A 22,562-nucleotide genomic window follows, 5' to 3' on the forward strand; every position below is an offset into this window, starting at 1 on the left:
TTTTTTTTTTTCGCTATGAAGCATTTTGGAACGCACCATAGTGAAAGAGCGTACCTTGACCATCAAGTACATACTCATATTATTGAAATGCACGGATTGTTCGCAATGTATCCACTGAACCAATAAAATTGCAAGTGCAAAGTTTGTAAAGTTGTGTTCACGTGGCGAAAACCTGCGACTCGCCGAATGTAGTGATGTTCGTGGTAAGCATGCATGCCAAACACGGACACTGCTCCTAGCTTCGCAAGTTTCTTTTAACATTGGTTATTTCATTCTAGACTGTCTCGCAACTTAGGCTATTCCGATATCTTATTCACACGGAGCAGTGCCGATCTAATCTACTGAACGCTAAGATGGCACGCTGGGGCCAAATTTCAATAAATACAAGATACGACCACACAGGCATTTCGCAACACGATACATATTAATCTCGGAACGATGCACGCTATAGCTGATATAATGCTATTACACCAGTTCGTGACGAAAGCAATGTGTAAAAGGGAGTTGCACTTGTAAATGAGAAACTTCGAAGCTTTTCCTACCTCTAAACCATAGTGTGCACACTGCATCGCTAACCCACGCAGCTCAGTACATCTCTATAATTCCCTGCATGCCTACGCGCAATGGAGGCTACACGCAGAAATTTTCGCGTGAGACTTATGCAAGCAGAACTAGACAAGCACAGGCCTAAAACTTGTGAAAAGAACCAACTGAGACTTAATTTTAATTTTTATAATTTTATCGCAAACACCACGGGAACCAGCAATACAGAACAGGCAAGAGCTAGTAATGCAACAGAAAAAGAAACGTCGCACGTTATAAACACATTTTGCAGGCAAATACGCGAGAGCACGGGCTCACGCACTAGCAGATGACACACAATGATGACCTCCCAAGAATGAAGCACTTCTGCCGGCAAAAGCACGAAGCCCAAACATAACTATAGTCAGCCCGCTATAGAGACAGACAGTGCCTTCGAGACACCTGTCTGTTCTTCGACCGTAGTCCAAGTGATTCTGCCTGAGTATAATTCTGGCGAGTCTTAGTAAACCCGGCTGAGTAGTATTTTGACGAGTCCGAGCCAGAGTGAACCCGGTTGAGTAGAACTTCAGTGATTCTGTGTCCCAATATGCTCTATGTAAGCAATATAATTTGTGAGGCACTGCTAAGTTTGTGCCCTGACAAATGCCTCTTTCTCAAGGGAGATGAAACTGGGCCACGAGTGCCACTGGAGGCAGTCGCCAGTACTCGCCACCTACCGAACCAGTTTACCGTTCTTCATTTATTTTGCCGGTCTATGGACAAGCGGCTAAAAGGAAAGCAGTGTGGTACGCTTTGGCAATAGGTATTTCACTAGACAATCAGTGTTGTTAACGAAGCACGCGAGTCGAGCAAATGAGTTATTTGAACATATAACAAACGGAACGTATGAGGAGGATGGTAGCTTTTTTCAGCCTGACGGTGACGAAGACTTTTTTTTTTTTGCAGTCGCGGTGGTGGGGCAGTGGCTATCGTGGTGCGCTGCTAAGCCTGAGGCTGTGGCGTCGAGTCCCGGCCGCGGTGGCCTCATATCGACGGGGACGAAATGAAAAAGAAAAAATCACCGGTCTACCATGCATTGGGTGCACGTTAAATAGCCCCGGGTGGCCGAAAGTAACCGGGATTCCCTCATTGCGGCGTGCCTTATAATCATATCATGGTTTTTGCAGATAAAACCCCAGAATATTAAATTATTAAAGTGAGGGAGGACGGGTACAGCTTCCTGTGCTGAGTGTGAGCGCGGACATTATTTATAGGTGCCGACAAATGTAAAGGACGGAGGTGAATTTTTTTAACGAGCGGGTGAACTTAAAGTTAGGGCGCTACTTGCGGCGTGAGGCTGCGCACTGGTGAGCTGAGGCCACTGATGAGGGTGCGCTACAAAAAAAGCGCATTTGCCCCCCCTGGCCATTCCTGCATCGTCATCCAATTATTGTCGTACCATTGTCGTCAAGTCATCATTACAATATCTTAATGCCATCGTCTTTACCCTGCTGTCATTATACTATCTTCGTCACTTCAGGTATATCATCCCGTCCTTGTCATGCCATTGCCGTTATTGCGCTTTCGTCGTTTCATCGAAGTCATTCCATCTTCGTAATTTCATTGCCGACCACGCGGTGTAAGTCCCATTCACGATTTGTTGGTCTATGGCGACCCTAACAAGCGGATGCCACATATCTAGGTCGGCGAATCCCGGGAAAAATGTATACTGCATGTAGCCGAAATAATGGAAATCCGAGAATGGCCATTACAGATTCTAATAGTGTCTTCAGCCATATTGCCACATGTACTTGTTTGTCTTTATCGGGCGACACGTTTCACCACCTAACAAACGTTACCGTACAGCGCAGGACGCGCCTGCATGTATCGAAATTTTCTGGTATGTTATCCATGCTGTGTTATCGAACTGTGACCGAACCTTGTGTAATCTGATCGCATGTGTGCGGGACGCGAATAATGTAGAACTTTGTAGACGGCACGCGGGTCCCAGTGATTACTCTGGAACATTCGACGACAGGTATATAAAAGCGGACGCGCTTGACCCGCTGATCAGATTTTCGACGATCGCCGACCATGTTCGACGCTATCGCTGTGCTATAAGTGTAGCCTGTTATTGTGGGTACAGATTCGCCCAATAAAAGTCAGTTTTGTCTTTCACAGTATTGCTACGGTGTTCTTCTACGTCACCACCACGTGACAATATGGTGCGTCACTCTCCATAGCTTGACTGCCAGTTCAAATAACCTCGGCACTTATCTTGAGATGGCTTCTGCAGAATGTTAGCTCACAGCTATTGGGCCCCGCTCCTGCGGCGAGCGTCGGCGTCGGTGTCGTCCCTTGGAAACAAATGAACGAGCACAGCCCAAAATGAAAGCGAACGCGGAGCGCCGCCAGGTACGGGGGACGGCGATAGCGAGGACAGCGCAAGGACGAAAGCGGAGGAGAAGGGTAATGCGGAAGAGTGAGAAGGAAAGCGTAGTGCCGCGCAGGACGGGCGTTGCGGTAACGATACCTACACGGTGGTGCCGGAGGAGCAGGCGTTGTGTGTGTGGAAAAAAAGTACTGCGTGAGCGCCTGTTTGTCTGGGGCGGCTGCTGTGAATCGTGACCACCCCTCGTCCACGCGCTGCCTCTTGTGATCTTCCGATTAGTGAGGCGGCAGCGCCACACAAGGCTGCCTTTCCAATGTGCTGCACGAGGAGATTGTCCGCGCCAGAAAATATATCGAGAAATGAAAACACGAATGGAGCTTTGCTCAAATTTCAGATTAAGGAGTTTCGTAATCATCGGTGGATTTTTTTTTCAGTCCAATAATACTTAATGACAAGCCTGAGACAATTTGTGCAGTATAACAGCCAACTTGGGTAATTAAAGCGGACATTTGCTTGTCATTCGCAATTCTGTCCTACCTGCGTATACTATGGTCTTCTCAATTTCCGCTGTTTTAATAACGGAATAACGCGACTACTTGCTCAAGTGTAATTAACACCGAACCTTACTAACGATTCAACAGTAGCTGCTTTACGATATTCTTATGTGGTTTAGATGCCATTTAGCTACATCACACGATTAAGAAAAATGGAAACTTCAAATGTAATCCTGCTCCTGCCATGACATTGCCTAAACTGATGTGCCCGCCGTCAAGCTTGCTGAAGAAGTACCGAAGCTCATGCGATTTGTGGTAGGATTGAAGTCACTTAGACGCTGCGTGTTCCATTGGGAACCTAAGCTACTACTAGGTCCTCTGCTTGTTAATAGGAAGTACGTGAGTGACGCAGAGTGTGGACGCAGGGGACATTGGCTACTACGACGTTTCTGGCCGGCTGTTTTTGACCGAGCGGCTGAAGAGCGTCATCAAGTGTTTCGGCAAAAAGGCGGAGCCCTTCGAGGTGGAGCAATGTGTTCTCGAGCTACCCTGTGTGGCTGAAGTAGCCGTGCTTGGCGTGACTCATCCAGTGCTCGGAGAGGCACCCGCCGCCATTGTTGTCCTGCGAGGAAAATGGCAGCCGGAGAATCACGGCTACATCGCACAGCGGATCAAAGAACACGTGACAGGTACGTTCCCGCATGCAGTGCTTAATTGCAGCAAGCCAACTCTATTCAATGTGGTATTGCTGTAGAGTACGTAGTGCAAAATGAGAGTATAAATTGTGAAACAATATGGCTATTACAACAAAAGTATAACATTACGTTTGTCTTTGCTGAGTTCCGTAATAAAAAAATCCAGAAAACAGGTATGTGTCGTTTCTAATGTGTTAACGTTATCAGTTTATTTCAGGCACGTACTGAGAGCTATCTATCTTTGTTTTTTTTTTCGTGTTCATCCCTTATGAAAATATGAGATGAGTTTCAGAAGTCTGACGAGTTTTGACATCAAAGCCATTAGACTTTCTGATGAGTTTCTTTGGAATTTTCTGATGTATTCCTAATGTCGTTCTATAACATATTGGCCACCGTCTTTCTGTAGAATTCTTGACGAGTGTTTTTCTTGAGAGCATGAAATGTGTTCCTAATGTGCGCTCCAAAGCAGTTTTCTTGTGACTTTCTCACGTCTTCCTAATGAATCTCTAATGAGCTGTTAATTAGACTGCTGGTGCTCATATTACTCCTATAACAAAATTGGCCACCACGTGTGGTAACATTTTCTCATGTGTCCCAATGGCAGTCAGACCTTATTTAAATATGTTACCTGTGCGCGACTGTCTTTGGTGCTTGATATATGCAGCCTGTATGCATGTATGTCCAGTGAAGATGCAGCACTTTTGTCAACATTTACATGGGCCCTACATATGCTGCATGTTAGACATTACTCAAAGAAAGATATTTAACAAAAACATTTATTGGGCATATCAATGCTTCCTTAAATGCAGAAGGAGGTTAAATGGAAGGAAAACACAGTATCAGTCTGGTTACGGATGTGATATTTTCCTTTCATTTAATCTCGCTACTTATCACTGAGGAGAGGCTGTTCTTGAGATGGAGTGTCGTCATATTGAAGTAAGTGCACGTGTACCCTGCATGGTAGAAAGCACAGAAAATTAACAAAACTTGGCAATCAACCACAGAAATACACGCTGTATCACTTGCTGCAGAACGATCTGGAGATGTTATAGATAGTTCTGCGAAAAATTTATGTGGGTTCGGTTCACACAAAGTTGTTGAGGAACCACCGTGTGGCCTTTGGGTGGAGCAGTAACTACAGTAAGCAGAAATTGCTCTTGGCTGTAAAAACGTGCAACGTGGATCAGCTGTGGCGTGTGTACATTTTGTGAACTACTTCAGCTATATCGGTTTCCACTTGACAAAGGACAGCAGTGTCTGTGGATTGCTAGCGTGAATGAGAAAATCTCACTAATTACTTGGCTTGGAAATGAGCGTAGGAGTGTTTGTGCACGGGCAACCCAATGCATCCCAGAGACATCCAAGTGCCAGTCGTTACAGAATATTTGCATCAGCTACGGGCACAGTTCTCATACATTCCAAGCCTACTATGTCATGCATGTGTTGGCCTCCTGAATGACGGCATACATCCAATTCAAGAAATACACCCCACCATGTCTGGTGTTTTTATCATTTAAACCCGAGCGCTGCTTTCAGAGGGAGGGCACAAGTTGAAAAACAAATGCGTAGAAGCATGATGAACAAGCTTGCATAAAAATAATTTAATAAGCATGGTGGTTGCTATCCCACGTCATTATTGAGTATTCCTCTTTGTCATGCAATCATGAGCGTTGACTGACACATGTCCCATTTTTGGATGTGGTATTCCTCACTGATTTTGTTGTATCAATCGGTTGCCATAGGCGAACGAAACAGATAAACAATCTAAATCTAGTGCACAGCTTGTCGTGTCAATGCATGGTCAAATGGGACGAGCACACTGGTCCTTTGAGTGAATTATGGTGCTCTCCTAGGCGCATGCTGAGGCACCGGCTAGTCAGCGTGCCCAATGTACATTGGACCAAATATGCACGTGATCAAAAGAATAGCCTACATTGCCCCTCAGAGATACAAAACAAATTTTGGGTATCTTCAACTAAGCAAGCCTCCAATGCCTGGGTGCCTTTGTCAATTCACTTGTGGATTGCAATGCACATATATTTCCAGCAAAAATAAATTAGGCAGCAAATTAACAACAGTCATGTTGTGTGGTCTCCCATCCCTCGCTGCGCAAATTTTGTCCTGAAAAGTTACATGAACTGATTGAATTGAAAATTGAATCGAGAAAGGCAAGGAGGCAAGCGAGGGTTGCTTGGTTAAAGGTGGCACCAAATTTGTCCAGTACGTGTCAGAGGCACTGTACTGTATTCCTTTCACATGTGGTCAAATGTACATAGTGCAGACTGGCTGGTGCCTAAATATGTACCTATGAGATCACCATATTTCACTCAAAAGACCAGTATGCTCGTCCGACTTGGCCACACATATCCGCAATGGGGCTTCATGCCGGATTAGGATTGTTTATCTGTTTTCACCCATGGATGAAAATTGGCAACAGAAATCAGTCAGGCACACCACATAAATAACAATAAGTGTCAGGCAGCCCCCATTATCAATGCATGAAGAAAGGCATCCTTTGTAGATTACAAGGGATAGAAACTAGTGTGTGCCGATTCACTTACTTCTTTTTATGCAAACACCATTTATCATGATTTTATGCCTTTGTATTACAACTTCTGCCATCCCTCAAATTAACTGGTGCACAACGAGTGCTATTTTTGTTAGTCCTTCCTACAACTTAAACAGTTGTTAGCCAAGGTCATGTTGCATGGTCTCCCTTCCCTCGCTGCGTAAATGTTGTCCTGAAAAGTTACATGAACTGATTGGCAAATTCAAGTAGACACTACAAGTTTTGCCGAGTGGACACAGCTGGTTCTCAGAAATGCACAAAAACAGTGATGGGTATCTGTTGGTATCCTGTAGTGTGTGCAACCTAGCTGTGACATTGCTACACTAGACACACTCACAACTGCTACAATGCCTACCAGCATAAATAGGGGCAGCTTGCAAAGAAAAGAATACGAAGAAAGTGAGAGAAAAAATAGAAAGCTTACCAGAAAAGACCTCACTACTTAAGTAACTGCAGCACAATGAATACTGGCCTTCCTATTTCATTTCAAAAAATTCGAGTTCATCAGATGTGTATTTGCCTGTGACAGTTATTCTGAGAACAAAACAGACATAATTGTAAATATCAATGTTAAACAATGGTATGCACACTGCGTGCTTAGACCTGTGACATATATGGCACACTACACTTCGAATTCTTACATGGACAAAAACAGCACATGTGTGTATCATAGGCAGAAAGGAAAACAGGGAAATATATGCTACAGCATAAGAAACAGTTCCAAACAAATAAAACCAAAATAAAAATGAAACATACTGCGTAATAGGCAAAAATAAAATGGACTTGCAGCCAAGCAATTGATGCGAGAAAAATACTAAACGTCAGGACATGCGAGGTGTAGTTTTAACAGAACAAGATTACGTGTGCATAATGTCTACAAACACAAATAAGCAGCAAGTGGAATAAAGTTGCATAAATATTTAGCCTATTTAGCAAGATTCATTAAGTAATATGTCGATACACTTATCCACTAATGATACCGAAGCCCACTTTTGTGAACACGTACACTTAAAGCATACCTGATATGACCATCCAGATTACATGCCGTGCTGCTGCAGCCATGGCCACGGGTTATGTGGACCCTGTTGTGGGTCACGGCTTCACCACTACAAAGAGAATTCTGTGTTAACTTATAGCTGTGGCAGAATAAGACCATCACATCGTGAACACATGCAAGGAGCATGTAAAAACAGTCACGAAAACAATGCCTGCACTGGTGCAGGGTGGCAACAGAGCACAAAGTCGAAGTCACTGAAGAATGTCACGATAACGGGGACCCCTTGAACAAGGCAAAATATTACACGCAGCAGCAGCGCATTACATGAATGTTTGTTTACATAACGATTCTAGAGATTCTTTAATGACTTTATGTGACTATCCCTTGTAATGTTTAGTTACGTCAAAGTTATGGCAACACCCCTTCAAAACAAACCTGTACCAGTAGCACGCTGTGATTGCTTACATTTTTCTCCTAATACTACTCCTAAATCGAAAACTTTGTAAGCAGAGATTATCTACAACGTCGAATCATTTATAAGCGAGGAAACGTCATTGCAGTGAGAATCGGTCAAGAGGTAGATGAGTCGTTATTATGCGACATCAGCAGAAATGCGGGAGCTCACGCACAAGCGCGCATGATGAACACGATTATTTCCGAACTTAATCTTTCTCATCAGAAGAAAACGCTTATCAAGATTTTCAATTCCGCATTATGGCAATAAATTCGCGCAACTAAACTCTGACACCCAGCAAGCATCGGCATAGCTTTCACTGTTGTCGTGGGAGTTCTCTTTCCTACGTTCGCAAGGCAACCTATGCCCACACCGAGAAGCACGCACAACACGTGTGTAGTTAGCAAGCACGGTTACTCACCTTTTGAATGGCACGACGCGGTCGAAAAGCGCCCTCCAAGTTGCCGATGCTTCGATGTTACTCCCAGCAGACATACCGGTGCATAGTGGAGGAGCAGTGGCACGCTAACAATACGCATTATTTCGTCGCGACGTCCACCCAACTTTCCACGACAACCAGAGACAAAGGGAACGCACTCCACGGCATGAACATCGTTGGTCCACATTTGGCTGGCGCGCCACGCACACGGCGAGTTTGCAGCGAGACACAAGCTGTCTGTGGCACTTATGCGCACGCGAACTAAGTCATATTTAGTTACAGCAAACACAAAAACACACGATCAAACAAGCACATCGTTGCAGCTCGCACGCCCGACTGACTCGTAAACAGAGCGACAGGCTTATTGGATTGGATTGGATTGGATAGGAAACGGGATGATGGGTGGCGCCACCAACAGGTCGGCTGGGGCCGGCCAATGCCTCGGCTAGCGTCATCTGAGGATTTGTGCGGCTGCCTAATTGCGCATAGCTGTTGCAAGACAAGCAGAACCGCAGATAAGTCTATATTGTAAGCTATAGTTTGGCATAGAAATAAACTCTATAACGCATTTTCAATTTGAATCGTTTCTGCTATCTGCAGACAGCAAAAGCATGGCCTTCGAGATCTGAAAATGTTAACCCTATAGAAAGCCGTTGCGGTGACGTTATTCGAACGATTTTCGCTTCGGTTACCTCTCATAAAACCCGTGAATTACGCATTTCGCTGCTCCCCGTGCTACCTGCGCCGTCACTTCAATTTAAATAACTTCCTGCTGTCGTTAACATCAACTATATGGCCTCAGACATCGTTGACGTGATCTCCGAGGGACACATGTGTGCAGTGTGCGATGTTTTAGTGCCAGTTGCAACAGTGTCAGTCGGAAAGCGTCAAATCTGCTCGTGTGGCGCAGCTTACGCCCCTGTCGTCCGTATCTTGCTTTCGTGTTAGTGCGTTTAATCTGCGCGGGTTGCACTACTGTCGCTCGTGCCTTCTGTGTTGATCGTGCTATCCACGAAGATTCCTCGAAAAACCCACATGTCTCGGTAGCGTGCATTTGTCCTATGTGGTATATGCCAGAAATGTGCGCTGGCGTACGATGTGCTTTCAACCAAGTACTACAGTGCGTTCCAGCAAATAGACGCTTACGCGCAGTTTTTTTTTTCTTTTTACCCGTCGTGGTTGGTCAGTGGCTATGGTGTTTCGCTGCTGAGCACGAGGTCGCGGCATCGAATCCCGGCCTCGGCGGCCGCATTTCAATGGGGGCGACATGCGGAAACACCCGTGTACTTAGATTTAGGTGCACGTTAAAGAACCCCAGGTGGTCGAAATTTCCAGAGTCCTCCACTACGGCGTGCCTCATAATGAGAAAGTGGTTTTCGCACGTAAAACCCCATAATTTTTTACGCGCAGTTTTCCATGTCATGATCATGTCAATCTGCACAATTGTCGGTTTGGCACCTAAAGACTAGTAACACGTCCTAGAAATCAAACTGCTCAAAACAAGGCATACGCTATAGGATTGCACTGTTTACCAAATGTGATAACGGGGTAACACCATCTTACAGTGCTATTTAAAAAGGAAAGAAAATGACGTCGTTGTTTTGTGCCTAGCCCTGATATATCAGAAGCGTTTCCTGAGTACTCGGCGCTCACGCTGTGTTATATCGTTTTCATCATTTTTGTCTCTTAGACTGTCCCTAACGATGAATCGGAACCACTTCCACCAAAGGCCAAGGGTCCGAGTGACTTAATTAACTGTATCCTAATTAACGGTTCCTTACTTAACATCGTCATCATTAACACCAATGGTCACGGGTTGGACTCCCACCAATAGTCATGTGTCCGAGTGCTTTCATCAACTATATCTTAATTAACTGTACATTAATTAGCATCACCTTCATTATCGACAAAATTCGTGGGCACAACTCCTACACAAGATCATGGGTTCGAGTGCTTTCAGTAACTATATATTAATTGAATATGCCTAATTAACATAACCTTTAACAACAAACGCCGTGGGATCCAGTGCCTTAACTGACTATATTAATTAACACTACCTTAATTAACATCGCCTTCATTAACAACAAAGGTCGTGGGTTGGATTCGCACCCAAGGTACTGGGTGCGAGTGACTTAATTGCTAGACCTTAATTAACTGTGCCTTAGTTAGCACCATCTTCATTAACAAAGGCCGTGGGTGCGAGTGCCTCAAATAACTGTATCATAACTGCGCCTTAATTAACACCACCTTCATTAACACATAAGATCGTGGGCTCGAGGGTGTTAATTGCCTACATCTTAACGTTACCTCAATTAATATCGCCTTCATTAACAACAATGGTCGTGGGTGCGATTCCCACACAAGGTAATGTGTTCGAGTGACTTAATTCCTAGAACGTAATTAACTGCACCTTAATTAGCATCGTCATCATTAACAAAGGTCGTGGGTTCGAGTGCCTCAAATAACTTCATCTTAACTGCGCGCTAGCGCCTTCATAAGCACCAAGGGTCGTGGATACGAGTGTCTTAATTAACAACATAATAATCAGCTGCGCCTTAATTAACATATTAATTAACAGGCTCCGACTTCCACTAAGAGTCGTACGTGCGTTCGAGTGCATTAATTAACCATATCTTCAATAACATTCTTAATTAACGGTGCCTTAATCAACACCAAAGGTCGTGGGTTCGTAGCCTTAATTGCCGCCAAAGGTAGGTTAGTTCGACTCCCATGAAAGGTTGAGAGTTTGTAACCTCTTTGTACATCGAGTGCTCACGCCGACAATGCCGGATTTTGCGGCTCATGAGCCATTTAATGCTATCGCATTACAAAGAATTCTTCGCGACTTGGCATCGTACACATTCATATATGATGTACTTTGACATTAGCAATAACACAAAAAAGCTGTACACTCCACTCATCAGAAATCCTAAGGTGCATTGTCATTTGAGTCTCTGATGTACTTGTGATGCCAAAAAACATTAGACGATGCATTCCTTATTAATGTCTGATGTCACCTTAGGAACACATCACGTCCTCCACAGAAACTCATGGTTCATTTTCATAAGGGATCTCCGCTTTCTCACCTATGCGAGTCACACGATAGTCCGTTACTGAATGGTTAGTGCACTGGGCTGCTGTGCTGAAGGAACAGGGCTCGAAACCAACACTCAGACCAACTTGGGCCCCTTAGTATGTAGTGATGTGTACGTGCGTGCCGCTCTCCGTTGAACACCCTTTAGGCCAACATAGGTCACTGTAGACGCGGGACTTGGCAGGCTCCGCTGTTCCAAGAAACTGTTTAGCGCTGACTTGGAGCACTGGGTATCCGCCATTTTTGTCTGCGCTGGTCTTCAATGAAGCTATTTTACACAAAGTTTGGTCACTAGCTATTCGACAGTAGGTGAGGGCCACTCTTCAACGAACGTGTTTGACGGCATCTCGGGTAAATAGGTATGCGCCACTGGCTACATGACGCTCTACAATGATGAAAAACGCACCTTGAATTTTCGCGCTATTAAGGCGAGACAAACCCTCATTACAAGCAACCCCATGCATTAGTAGGCTGAGCCACAAATTCACTGGGCATGTGCCGCTTTTCAGGGAACGCCGTTCACGCGTACATTTGAAAGAGCTGTGCCATGAATGCAGTGGGTATGTGCAACTCTTCAGTGAACATCTCGCCAACCTCGCTCACTGGGTATGCGCCAGCATGCGTGTGACATACGAGGGAACAATTCACTCCGTTCAAATGCACTGGCGAGCAACGCTTCTGGTCTCAGACGCTACGCGCGGAGTTGGCGGCAGCGCAACGAGATGTCGTGGCGAGTCCAGAAAAAAGCCCGAGAGAGAAGCCTAGTTGCTACATACCGCGTTTCTCAGCGTTCGCCATGCACCGCCATGCCATACATTTTAGAGTAGTGCTGCCATCTAGAAACAAAAAAACTGACCCTGGTCGACACCCCAGAAAGCTCTGAAATCCCAAAACGAGTGCGCGAATTGCGCTAAAACCCACTAAATACAAATAACAATCATAATCACTCTCAACACGTACTTCAGTGCACCTACATAAAAGACACTAGAAAAAAAGTTGCACTGAGCAGAAAAGTGTGTTTTATTTAGTTGATCATTTCGAAAACAGTATAAGTCACCAATATTATTATTCGCCCTTTTGTGGTGACTGCGTGTGTGCAAATGTATTGCGAGACGAGACCAAAGAAAAGAGATGCTTCCGTCAAGTGCAATCACTGGCCAGAACTACCGTGTACCAACTAAATGGCCGAAAAGCGTCCTCCGTTTTGGTATATGCGCGTGTCCTCTTTCTGCTTCTGTTCGATTCCGTCACTTGCGTTAGGGAGACTGTTATCACTGACTCCGTATACCTTCGTGCCGACCTCGCGATCAACGTGCTGGGTCTCCGTGCAACTGAGGTAGCATTTATTGTTCATTCCGAGGCAAGCCCATAAAGGATGGTCTTCCTCCTCTCAGGGGACATTGTGTTGTATAAGTTAGATTTAAACTTATTCAGCTGCCTGAAAACACGATCAACATGACGTAATATTTCTGCGGAAACCCGTAAGGTGGAGAGCAGTAATGAATAAAGGGAAAATAAGACATCCATTTAAACGTAGCTAAGTGCAACAAAGGAAACCCATACGGGTTCCTCGAAAGAACTGCTTAGCAGTTGAAGGAAAATACGTCCTGCTTGGGGACTCGAACCCGGGACCACCGCCTTTCCGGAGCAGCCGCTCTACCATCTGAGCTAACCAGGCGACTAGCCCGGTTACAGTGCACTATGGAGGTCTCTGGGCTTCGCTGCATTAGTCTCTTGACAACTGGAATAATCCGTTAACCCCAGAAAAAGCATTGCAGAAACTGCAGCGTTTACCTTTCTACTAACGTGCATGTCCAGCGGGCACGTAGATAGCACTGTAGAGAGGAGGCGGGAGAGGAGCGGCGCTTCCCATACAAGAGAAGGACAGAGGCAAGGTGACATGAGAAGGCAAGGATACGCCACTGCTATAGACACGACAGTGGTTGCGGGTACACGGGACAAACCGAAGTTCAAGGTATGCCACAGTACGTTTCTGCTACTTCTGAAAGATAAGAACAGTGTAATTATTGTCACTAAGCTAGTACAAGCTAAAAGAGATCACCAGCGACTAATTGGCAAAAAAAGACGTGTGCCTGCAGGATAGGCTGATCCTCGGAGAGTGCACACGCAGGCACGAACATTCTCGTTCTCGCCTCAAGGGGTCAGTGTCATCACGTGCGAACTTATGTGGCGTCATTTCTCCTCGTTCAATATCGCCCGACTTGGACTATTCATGGCCAGCGGGCGACTACTATGGGAAAAAGTGTCAACATGAAGAGACACACGTACACAAAAAAGAAACACACAGGAATGTACACAATGCTGAAGCTGTTTGTGACGATTGCTTATCCCTCGCGTGCGTAGTACGCCCTCATCCATACTAAGTGGATGACTTCAGCACGGGGATGTCGTCGTTTAGAACGAGGTCAGAGCTTGGAGGCATCACCTCGTAGTTCACATCACTGAGGCGGCGTACAACTTCACAGGGACCACGTAGCGGTGCCACAATTACTCCGAGAGCCCACAGGGTCGGATAGGTGTACACACCCACGCGCGGTCGCCTGGGGAGTACTGCATGTCCATCGAGTCCAGTTGTAACGGCACGCGTCGGCATTCTGCTGGGGGCGGATGCGATTTCGAGCAAACTGGCGAGTTTCCTCGGCTTTCTCGAGGACTTCTTCAGTGGTATCAGTCCTCGTGGCTCCGTGATCTGCCGGGAGCATGGCGCCTAAGGGGTTTTAACGCGACGTCCATAAACGAGCTCGAATGGTCTAAACTCGGTGGTCCCCTGCACATTGGTGTAGTAAGCAAGCGCGCATGGCAAGATTTCATCCCATATTTTGTGTTCCACGAAAATGTACGTGGAGAACATGTGGGCCAATGTTTTGTTTAGGCGCTCTGTTCAGCCGTTAGTTTGAGGATGACAGGCTGGGGTCTTTCGGTGGTTGGTGTGCGTTAGCGTGACGACTTGTTGCAATAATTCCGCTGTAAAGCTGCATCGCGGTCAGTAATGAGTACAACTGGTGCACCTTGACGAAACACGATGTTGTGGAAGAATAAGTTGACCATTTCAGCCGCGGTTAACCGCGGCACAGCTTTCGTCTCTGCGTAACGAGTTGCATGGCCAATTTCCACGATTCTCCACTTATTTTGCAAAAATGGCGTGGAAAACGGACCAAAGAGGTCCATTCCCACTTGGTGGAACGCCACTGGAGGCGGATCGAAAGGCTGAAGGAGGCCAGCAGGCTGGACGTGTGGGACTTTATGCCTCTGACAGTCACCGCACGTTCCCACATAGCGCTGGACCGATGAAAATAGGTGTGGCCAATAGTATTTCTGCCATGTGCTTTCTAACGTACTCGTGAAACCTAGGCCGGCACAGGAATCGGGTAAAGCTCTCTCGTGTAGCGCCGTCAGAAGGACGGGAAGGAATGGTTCCTGGCTGTTCTCGAAATTTTTCTTCTATGGGACATCGTTGTGCCAGCAGTAGGATGTCAATCCTCGTGAAAGTGGGCATCGGACAACAGCGGCTCAGACTCTACGCATTGATAGTCAGCCAAGCGAACTACGTCGTCGACAGCTAGAAATGGCAAAATCGAGCTCCAAGTCGGACAATGTCAATGGAACAGGAGAACATGACAAGCAGTCAGCGTCACTGTGCTTATGGACGGATGTGTAGGCAAAAGTTGTGTCGTATTCCTGGAGGTGGAGGCTCCAACGAGCGAGGCGACCTGACGGGTCTCGTAGATCAGCAAGCCAGAAGGACAAGGGTTGATGAGAGACCGCTCGGAATGGCCGGCCGTATAAGTAGCGTCGCAACTTGCCGATGGCCCGCACGACTGCTAAACATTCTTTTTGTGCGGTTGAAGAATTAACCTCTGCCTTTGTAAGGCTACGGCTCGCGTACGCAATTGCACGCTCTGCGCCGTCTTGCCATCGAACCAGAATGGCTCCAAATCCTACTTGCATGCGCCTCTGTGAGTTTCAGTTACCGCGGCGTCATCAAAAGGCGCCACCACGGGAGCTCATTCAAGCAGATTGCGCAATTCGGCGAAGGTCCGCTCTCGGTCTTCTGTCCACGTAAAGGCCCATCTTGTCGTGTCAACCTCGTGAGAGATTCAGCAAAGCTTGAGAAACCTTCAACGAAACGATGGTAGTAAGCGCAGAGGCCCAGGAACTGCTGAACAGCCTTCTAGTCTTTAAGATGAGGAAACTCGGCAATGACAGCGAGCTCTTCTGGGTCTGGGCCAACACCTTTGGAGCTGACCACATGGCCTAGAAGCTTGAATTCCTGGAAGCCAAAGTAACATTTTGCAGGCTTGATGGTGAGGTTTGCCTAGCGCATTGCGGTAAGGACGCTTCGTGGCCGAGCGAGATGTTCATCGGACGTGCTGGAAAACACATGAACGTCGTCTAGGTGCACTAGGCACATCTGCCACTTTAGTCCAATGAGTAAAGTGCCCACCATTTGTTGACACGTAGCAGGAGCGGAACTGAGACCGAACGGCAGGACGTTATGTTTGTAGAGCCCTCAGGAGTAACGAAGGTGCTTTTTTCACGGTCACGCTCGTCCATTTCGATTAGCCACTACCTTGGATTTAGGTCTCACGAAATAAAACTATGAGCGTGACGAAGATGGTTCGAAGCATCATCGATCCTTGGCAGGGGGTATACGCCGCGTTTGGTGACTCGGTTAAACCATATGGTTCAACAGAGAAGGGGAGTATATTGTCTTTATTTTTTACTAGTACGACAGGCGAAGCCCACGAACTGGTTGACGGCTGAATGACGTCATCATTCAGGATTTCTTGAACATGACGCTTAATCGCCTCCCGATCCATAGGTGACACGCGGTACGGATGTGGACGAACAGGCCCCGCCGACTCCTCTGTAACTATCCGGTATTGCGTAACGGATGTGCGCTGCACTTTGGAGTGCGTGGAAAAATAGCCAGAGAATCCTGTCACTACGGCCAGCAGCCGATTTTTCTGTACATCTGCTAAGTCAGCATTAATGTGGACGCGGGTACTCACGCTGGCGTGAGTGTTGCATCCGATGAAGTCACCTGAAACGTGCCGGCGTCAGAGAAGTCAGCGATGCGTTTTGGAACACTACAGCTGTACGTTGGGGGACGTGCTGGTAGTCATTGCTGAAATTGGTCAACAAAACGTATGAGCACTTATTCTGTAATCGAACAAGGTTCGGGGCGATACAGGTGTGTCTTTCGAGCAGCAGTGGGCTATTTGAATCGGCAATACCCTCATGGTCATCGAATCCGTCGCAGGTTACAAGGGTCAAAACGCTGCTCCTTGGCGGCACCGTGACGTTCTCGTCAACAATCCTCAAGCCGTTGACACAACTGTCGTTAGTGCTGCTCCCTGCTAAGGCCTGAACAGTCGAAAACGTTAACCAAGCCTTTTGTAAGGTAATCACGGCTCCAATAGCCTGCAGAAAGTTCATTCCAAGAATTGGGTCCCTCGAACAACTTGGGAGATAACGAAATCTCCGAAATCGCCTGCACGAAATCGCACGATAACGAAATCACCTGCAGTGCAAATCTGCGACCCAGTCCACTCGGTAGAAACTTTGTTCAACTTGCAGACAAGCTCCTTGCTCATAACTGAGGTGTCCGCTCCAGTGTCAATTAACGCCATTATTTATTCGTCGTCTACGGTGATAAGAATCGTCGACGATACTAGCTCGTGTACGTTGTTTGACTGCGTCTGTACGTCTGCGTCGTTGTTGCCGTTGTTGAGGATCATGTGTACAGTCGACATCAGCGGCCTCACCTCCGGAGGTCACTGAACTCAGTTTCCCGACCCGCCGGGTTATGTGAGCGGCATCTGAGAGTGCCGTGACACAAGGCTGGGCTTCTCTCGCGGCGAGCAAGAGACGATGAACAAGCAAGAGACGACGAAGGGGCCCCGGGCCTTCGCTCATCAACACTGCGGCGATTGGCGGCGAAACTCTATTTCTGGTGGCCAGTCAACAGATCGTGGATGAGGTGAATTAGCGTAACATACGCAGAGCCCACATGACGTTCAGCACGCATTCTGTAGATGTGCCCGGCTTCGCTGTAATGAAAACAAAAGGGCTTCTAGTTTCTGGTGCACCAGACATCACTCTTCCTAGTTCTTGCTTCGGTGATGTGTGGTGGGCTGCGAGGCCTGAAGCTTACGTCCATTTGTTGAGCGTGGTGTACTATGCTGTACGCACTTGAAGGTGGTGGATGACGTACTGCTTCAGCGTAAATAATTTCAGCACGCAGTCCCTGCTGTTGTGCCACGTACTGTCCAGGAACATGGAAGGTCTGCCGGACCTCGGGGCGCACAATTTCTGCAATGAAAAGTTGTCCCATAAGGGCAGTGGTCGTCTGCATCTTCTGCAGTTCCTCCTTAACGACAGCCCCAATGAGTTCTCGCAAGGTGCCGATGTCGTTACCAAGGGTAACGACAGAGAGCTCCCTGGAAATCATGGCGTCGCGGTTGCATTGCCTGGCCCATTGTTGAAGGGTTTTTTCTATGGTCGCGTCTTCGTCATGGAACTCTGCAAGTATCATCGGTGCGATTGGAACGGGGCCAGCAAAGACTTCCTCTTTGACGCCGCGCATTACGTGGCGAACGTTCGTGTCAGTCATCGAAGGGTCCGCACCCTTTGGAGAGCCCATTCATGTCTTCTACGTCCGCCGTAACTAGCTCATTTGGGCCATGAATTCTCGCTTCCATTACTAACTCCGTCCTCTTCTTCCTGTCTGCCGCGGCGAAGGCATTGCGAAACTGCCGACTAAATTCTTCCCATGATGTCAATGTCGCCTTGTGGTTCTCAAACAGAGTTTTTGAGGAATCTTGAAGAGCGAAGTACGCGTAGTGTAGCTCACGCCCGCGGGTCGTGTCGTTGAGGTTTGCAACCAGGTAAAAATTGTCAAGCCAGTCGTCGGCGTCCTCTGAAGGAGTTCCGTGGAACTGATTCGGCATCCGGGTGTGATTGAGGACCACGCGCGATGCTGCAGTAGCGGCACGCGGTAGTCGGTTTGTCATTATAGTTCCTTCGGGTAGCAGACCGTGCTGTAGCTGCAGTCCCTGGCGACCTAAGCTGCTACGTACGTACACAGGGGTAAGCTATGCCGAACTACTGGCCGGGCTTAGGTCTGGGGTATGCTCCGGAGATCTTAACAACTACTCTACCCCGCACGTCCACCAGAAATTTCACCCAACTAGTACAAGCTAAAATAGCTGACCAGTGACAATTTAGCAAAAAAGAACGTGTACCTTTAGGAATGGCTGATCCTCGGAGAGCGCACGCGGGATCAGAAACTTCCTCGTTTTCGCCACAAGGGGCCAGTGCCATCAGGTGCCAACCTATTTCGCGTGAATCTGTCAAGCGGGCAACTTATGCAGGGCGTGCAGAAGCAGAGGCGCATTAATTAGGGCGCACCACCGAGTCCAGACAATACTACGGAAGCGGTCGCATGTCAAATCAACACTTATGTGTCCACCGCGGCAGTATTGTGGCTACCGCATCGTTCGAGGTCGCGGAATGGATTGAGACTACGGCAGCTACATTTAGACGTGGGCGAAATAGAAAACGCACGTGCGCTTAAATTTCGGGACCCGTGAAATTATACCATGGTATCAAAATTAATCCGGAGTCCGGCACTGCGGTGAGCCTCATATTCCGATTGTGGTTTTGTCAGGTACAGCCCCACAATTCAATTGAAGTTTATTACTTCTGCCACGATGCGATATGCCTTGCGAGGCAATGAATACGTTCAGCCCTCTTACAAGTGCGGAGGTATGGCGCACAATACCGCTTCAAGCAAACACCTGCCCATGTGTGTTCTTTGTTACGCATACAAATAGCAATGGTACACGCAAGGTAACGTTTGATGTCAACTCAACACATTCGTGTTAAACTAAACGTTGAATAGACTAATCATCCGCTGTGCACTTCACCGCTCATCAAAGTCAATCAAAGCAAACAGCACAGAAAGCTTAGCTTACATCGATTTGCATAGTGCGTGGAATATCCAGAACTATTCTTTACCGGATCTACTTAAAGAGGCTCAATACGCTACAGCGTGTCCGCGAAAGTGGCGAAGAGCGATACCACTACGAACAACCAAAACAGATACAGCTATATTTCATAGCAGGCATAAAAAACATTCAGGAAGAAACGCGAATCATTGGCGCTGTTTGTGGGTGATTATCATAATTCCTTCTTGCTATCAAACATATGTGAATCTTCTGCAGGTTTGCGGTGCATGAACCACAGAACATTCTCAATAGATGAGTATTTGTACCACCAAAAAGAAGACAGCATTACTGGAATACTACGACGAAACTCCACGTTAGCAGACGAGCACATTTTCCCGCTAGCCAGCGTAACAAACCGCTAAATTAAGAGGGATACCTACTGAAGTGGCAACGCTGTTTCAAAGTCCATACGCAGGCTTCGCAGTGTAGGCAATAGATTGCTGCGAGCGTTTCTAGGGGAGCGCGAAGGAGGAATACCGCTGGAGTATATGGTCACACCATAGCAACTATGCGACGGTGGAAATACGTTGTGTTACTAAATCATTTTAATTTTACCGGATTATGGTCATCCGTCAACGTGAGATGGGTTCTCCCTCATTTCTTTAAAAGAGCACGAATCATTGTCGTTCCCTGAAATAACAAGAAGGCCACGATAGGCACCATTCCTGTTCCGTTCGCTTCTTTCCTTTATTGTTGTTCCAGCCGCCCGGACAGAACTCTTTGATACATTATGGAAAGCGTGCATGTGCAACTTGTTCACAGAAAATCATATACCCTCTAATATCGTTGCATTTATTTAGCGGCATAAAGTAAAATGCATTTTTGTAAGGAATTTGATGCAACGTGATAGGCCCTAAAATGCGCGGGTTTTAAGTGCCACAATCCCGATTTGATGATGAGGCAAGCCGTAGTAGGGTATTCCGGAATAATTTCGTTCACCTGGGATTTTTAACGTGCACAGTGTTAAGAATGGCCTGCTGAGGTGCAAGTTTTGCCAGCCAGTTGTGACAGTGGCGTAAAACTTTTCCTGGAAGGCCGCCACAACCTCTAGCCACGGCATCACTAAGTCGACTGTGTTCGGAGGAAAATGCGTACATCCTCGACTCTGAGATGCGTCCTCGAGATGAGTTCGACAAAGCAGGCTTTGTGCGGGAACACGACACGACCTACCCGGTCTGCCGCGAACGGGAAAGTCCCCGAGGGAACGTAGTTCCAGGCTCCTTCCCACGCGCCGTTCAAGACGTAAGACAATGGGCAACCGGTGGTCGCGCACAGAGGGTCAGCTCGGGGAATAAAAGGCACCTTTCCTGACGTATCCCCGAGTTCTGCGAAGCGCATCTGACCTCGGTTGAGGACCGTGAACCTGTGCGGAAGTGTGTGTGTGTAATCCCTCGCGCAGAGAGGCGACTCGTTTACGACGACTGGTCGAACGTTTCCGTCACCTTGGGTTCGAGGGAGGACCGAGTGCTTATAAACCGCTGTTGTGCGGCTGTTCAGTGTCGTTTCTCTCGCAGTCTTACTAGACTGATGAATTGCAACGTCCTTATGTAGATACTGTAAATAAACCCATATTCCTGGTTCTCAATAAGAAGCAGTCTTTCCCTTCAACAACGTCCTCAGCGTGGAAAAGTTGGACGATGGCATGGGCCAGCTACCTTTTATATCATGCCCGACTCTAATCTTGACAACTGATTACGAGCGATGGGATTGAGCCCCCAAACCTTACAACAGGAGGCATGGTACACGGGTGTTCCCGCATTACACCCGTTTGAAATGCGGCCGCCGCGACCGCGATCTGATCCAGCAACATCGTGCATAGCATCGCCACACCATAGCAACTATGCAACTACGGCGCGTCCGGAAGTCTACTCGCAATATATAGAGCCCAGCTGTGTCGTAAACTGACAACCTGTGCTTCTTTGTTTGAGCGGTGCCCGCTTCCTGGTTTCTGCCCAAATTGCTGGAGGACGGAGACCACACTGTGCGCAAGCTAAGAAGTCCACATTTTCTACATTTGCTAGCTTTAAAATGAGTGGCCCTTTCTGTTCGCACGCGAATCTTGCGAGTGCCTGCATCGGCTTCCCTGCTTCGTTGTCCTTCTACAGCGAAGCTGTTGCCTCTATTTGGTCGGGATGTTTTCTTGGCACATTCTCAAAGAACAAAAAATATTTCAGCGATTACAAAACCCTTCAGCGATTGAAGCAAGAAGTGTATTCATTCTTTGGTACTACGCATGAAACATGCAGCACATAATTCATTTCAATAAAGAACAAACATAAAAGAAGCATCCAAACTACAGATGTAAGCGGTTGAACAAAAAAACATTAAGAACTTCGGAAAAAAGCAGTTTCCCTTTTTTTCAGCCTGGATGAAATTCAAAGACACAAAAAGAAAAGCTGAGCTTCCCGCACAATTATTATGTAACGATGCGACCACTTTTGACGTATATAAAAGTTTGGTCAGAAAAGGGATTTTGGGAGTCTACGAAGCCTCTGCATCTATCCACGTGGCGGTAAGAACTCTACTTCCACCAAACCTTGAGCCTCCTCGCCTGTAGAGAGCCCCAACGAGACCACGAATGCAACCCAGTCTGCTCTTCTCGGGCAGAAAAGCATCTCATGGGATCCAAGGAATGTAAACGTCGTTTCAAGCTGCCACCACAGTGACAGCAGCCAAAATCACCAAACCGGATGACAGGCAAATTGCCGGGCGAGATGATAAAGTCATAGTCACCGAAACCGAGATGGTCTGACGCAGACGAAACGGATGATGACCATTAGCTTCCACTGCGGATTCAAGAGGACATTCCAACGTTGCAATTTCAAATTTCGAAAATCAAGATCACAAGAAACACACGAGAATCAAGAGAGCAA

The 22,562-nt window shown here is 47.0% G+C and overlaps 1 protein-coding gene across 3 annotated transcripts in view; it reads left to right on the forward strand.

The window, feature by feature from the left end:
* LOC135907763 (uncharacterized) overlaps positions 1-22,562 on the forward strand; it is a 331,017-nt gene that overhangs the window by 297,907 nt on the left and 10,548 nt on the right. For all 3 annotated transcript variants that reach the window (XM_070523168.1, XM_070523169.1, XM_070523170.1), the window contains one exon: positions 3,834-4,097. In XM_070523168.1, coding sequence (XP_070379269.1) covers positions 3,834-4,097 — 264 coding nt within the window. The remainder of the gene's footprint in view (positions 1-3,833; positions 4,098-22,562) is intronic.

Source organism: Dermacentor albipictus, chromosome 8 (genome assembly GCF_038994185.2).
Source record: "Dermacentor albipictus isolate Rhodes 1998 colony chromosome 8, USDA_Dalb.pri_finalv2, whole genome shotgun sequence".
In the NCBI taxonomy this organism is placed as follows: domain Eukaryota; kingdom Metazoa; phylum Arthropoda; class Arachnida; order Ixodida; family Ixodidae; genus Dermacentor; species Dermacentor albipictus.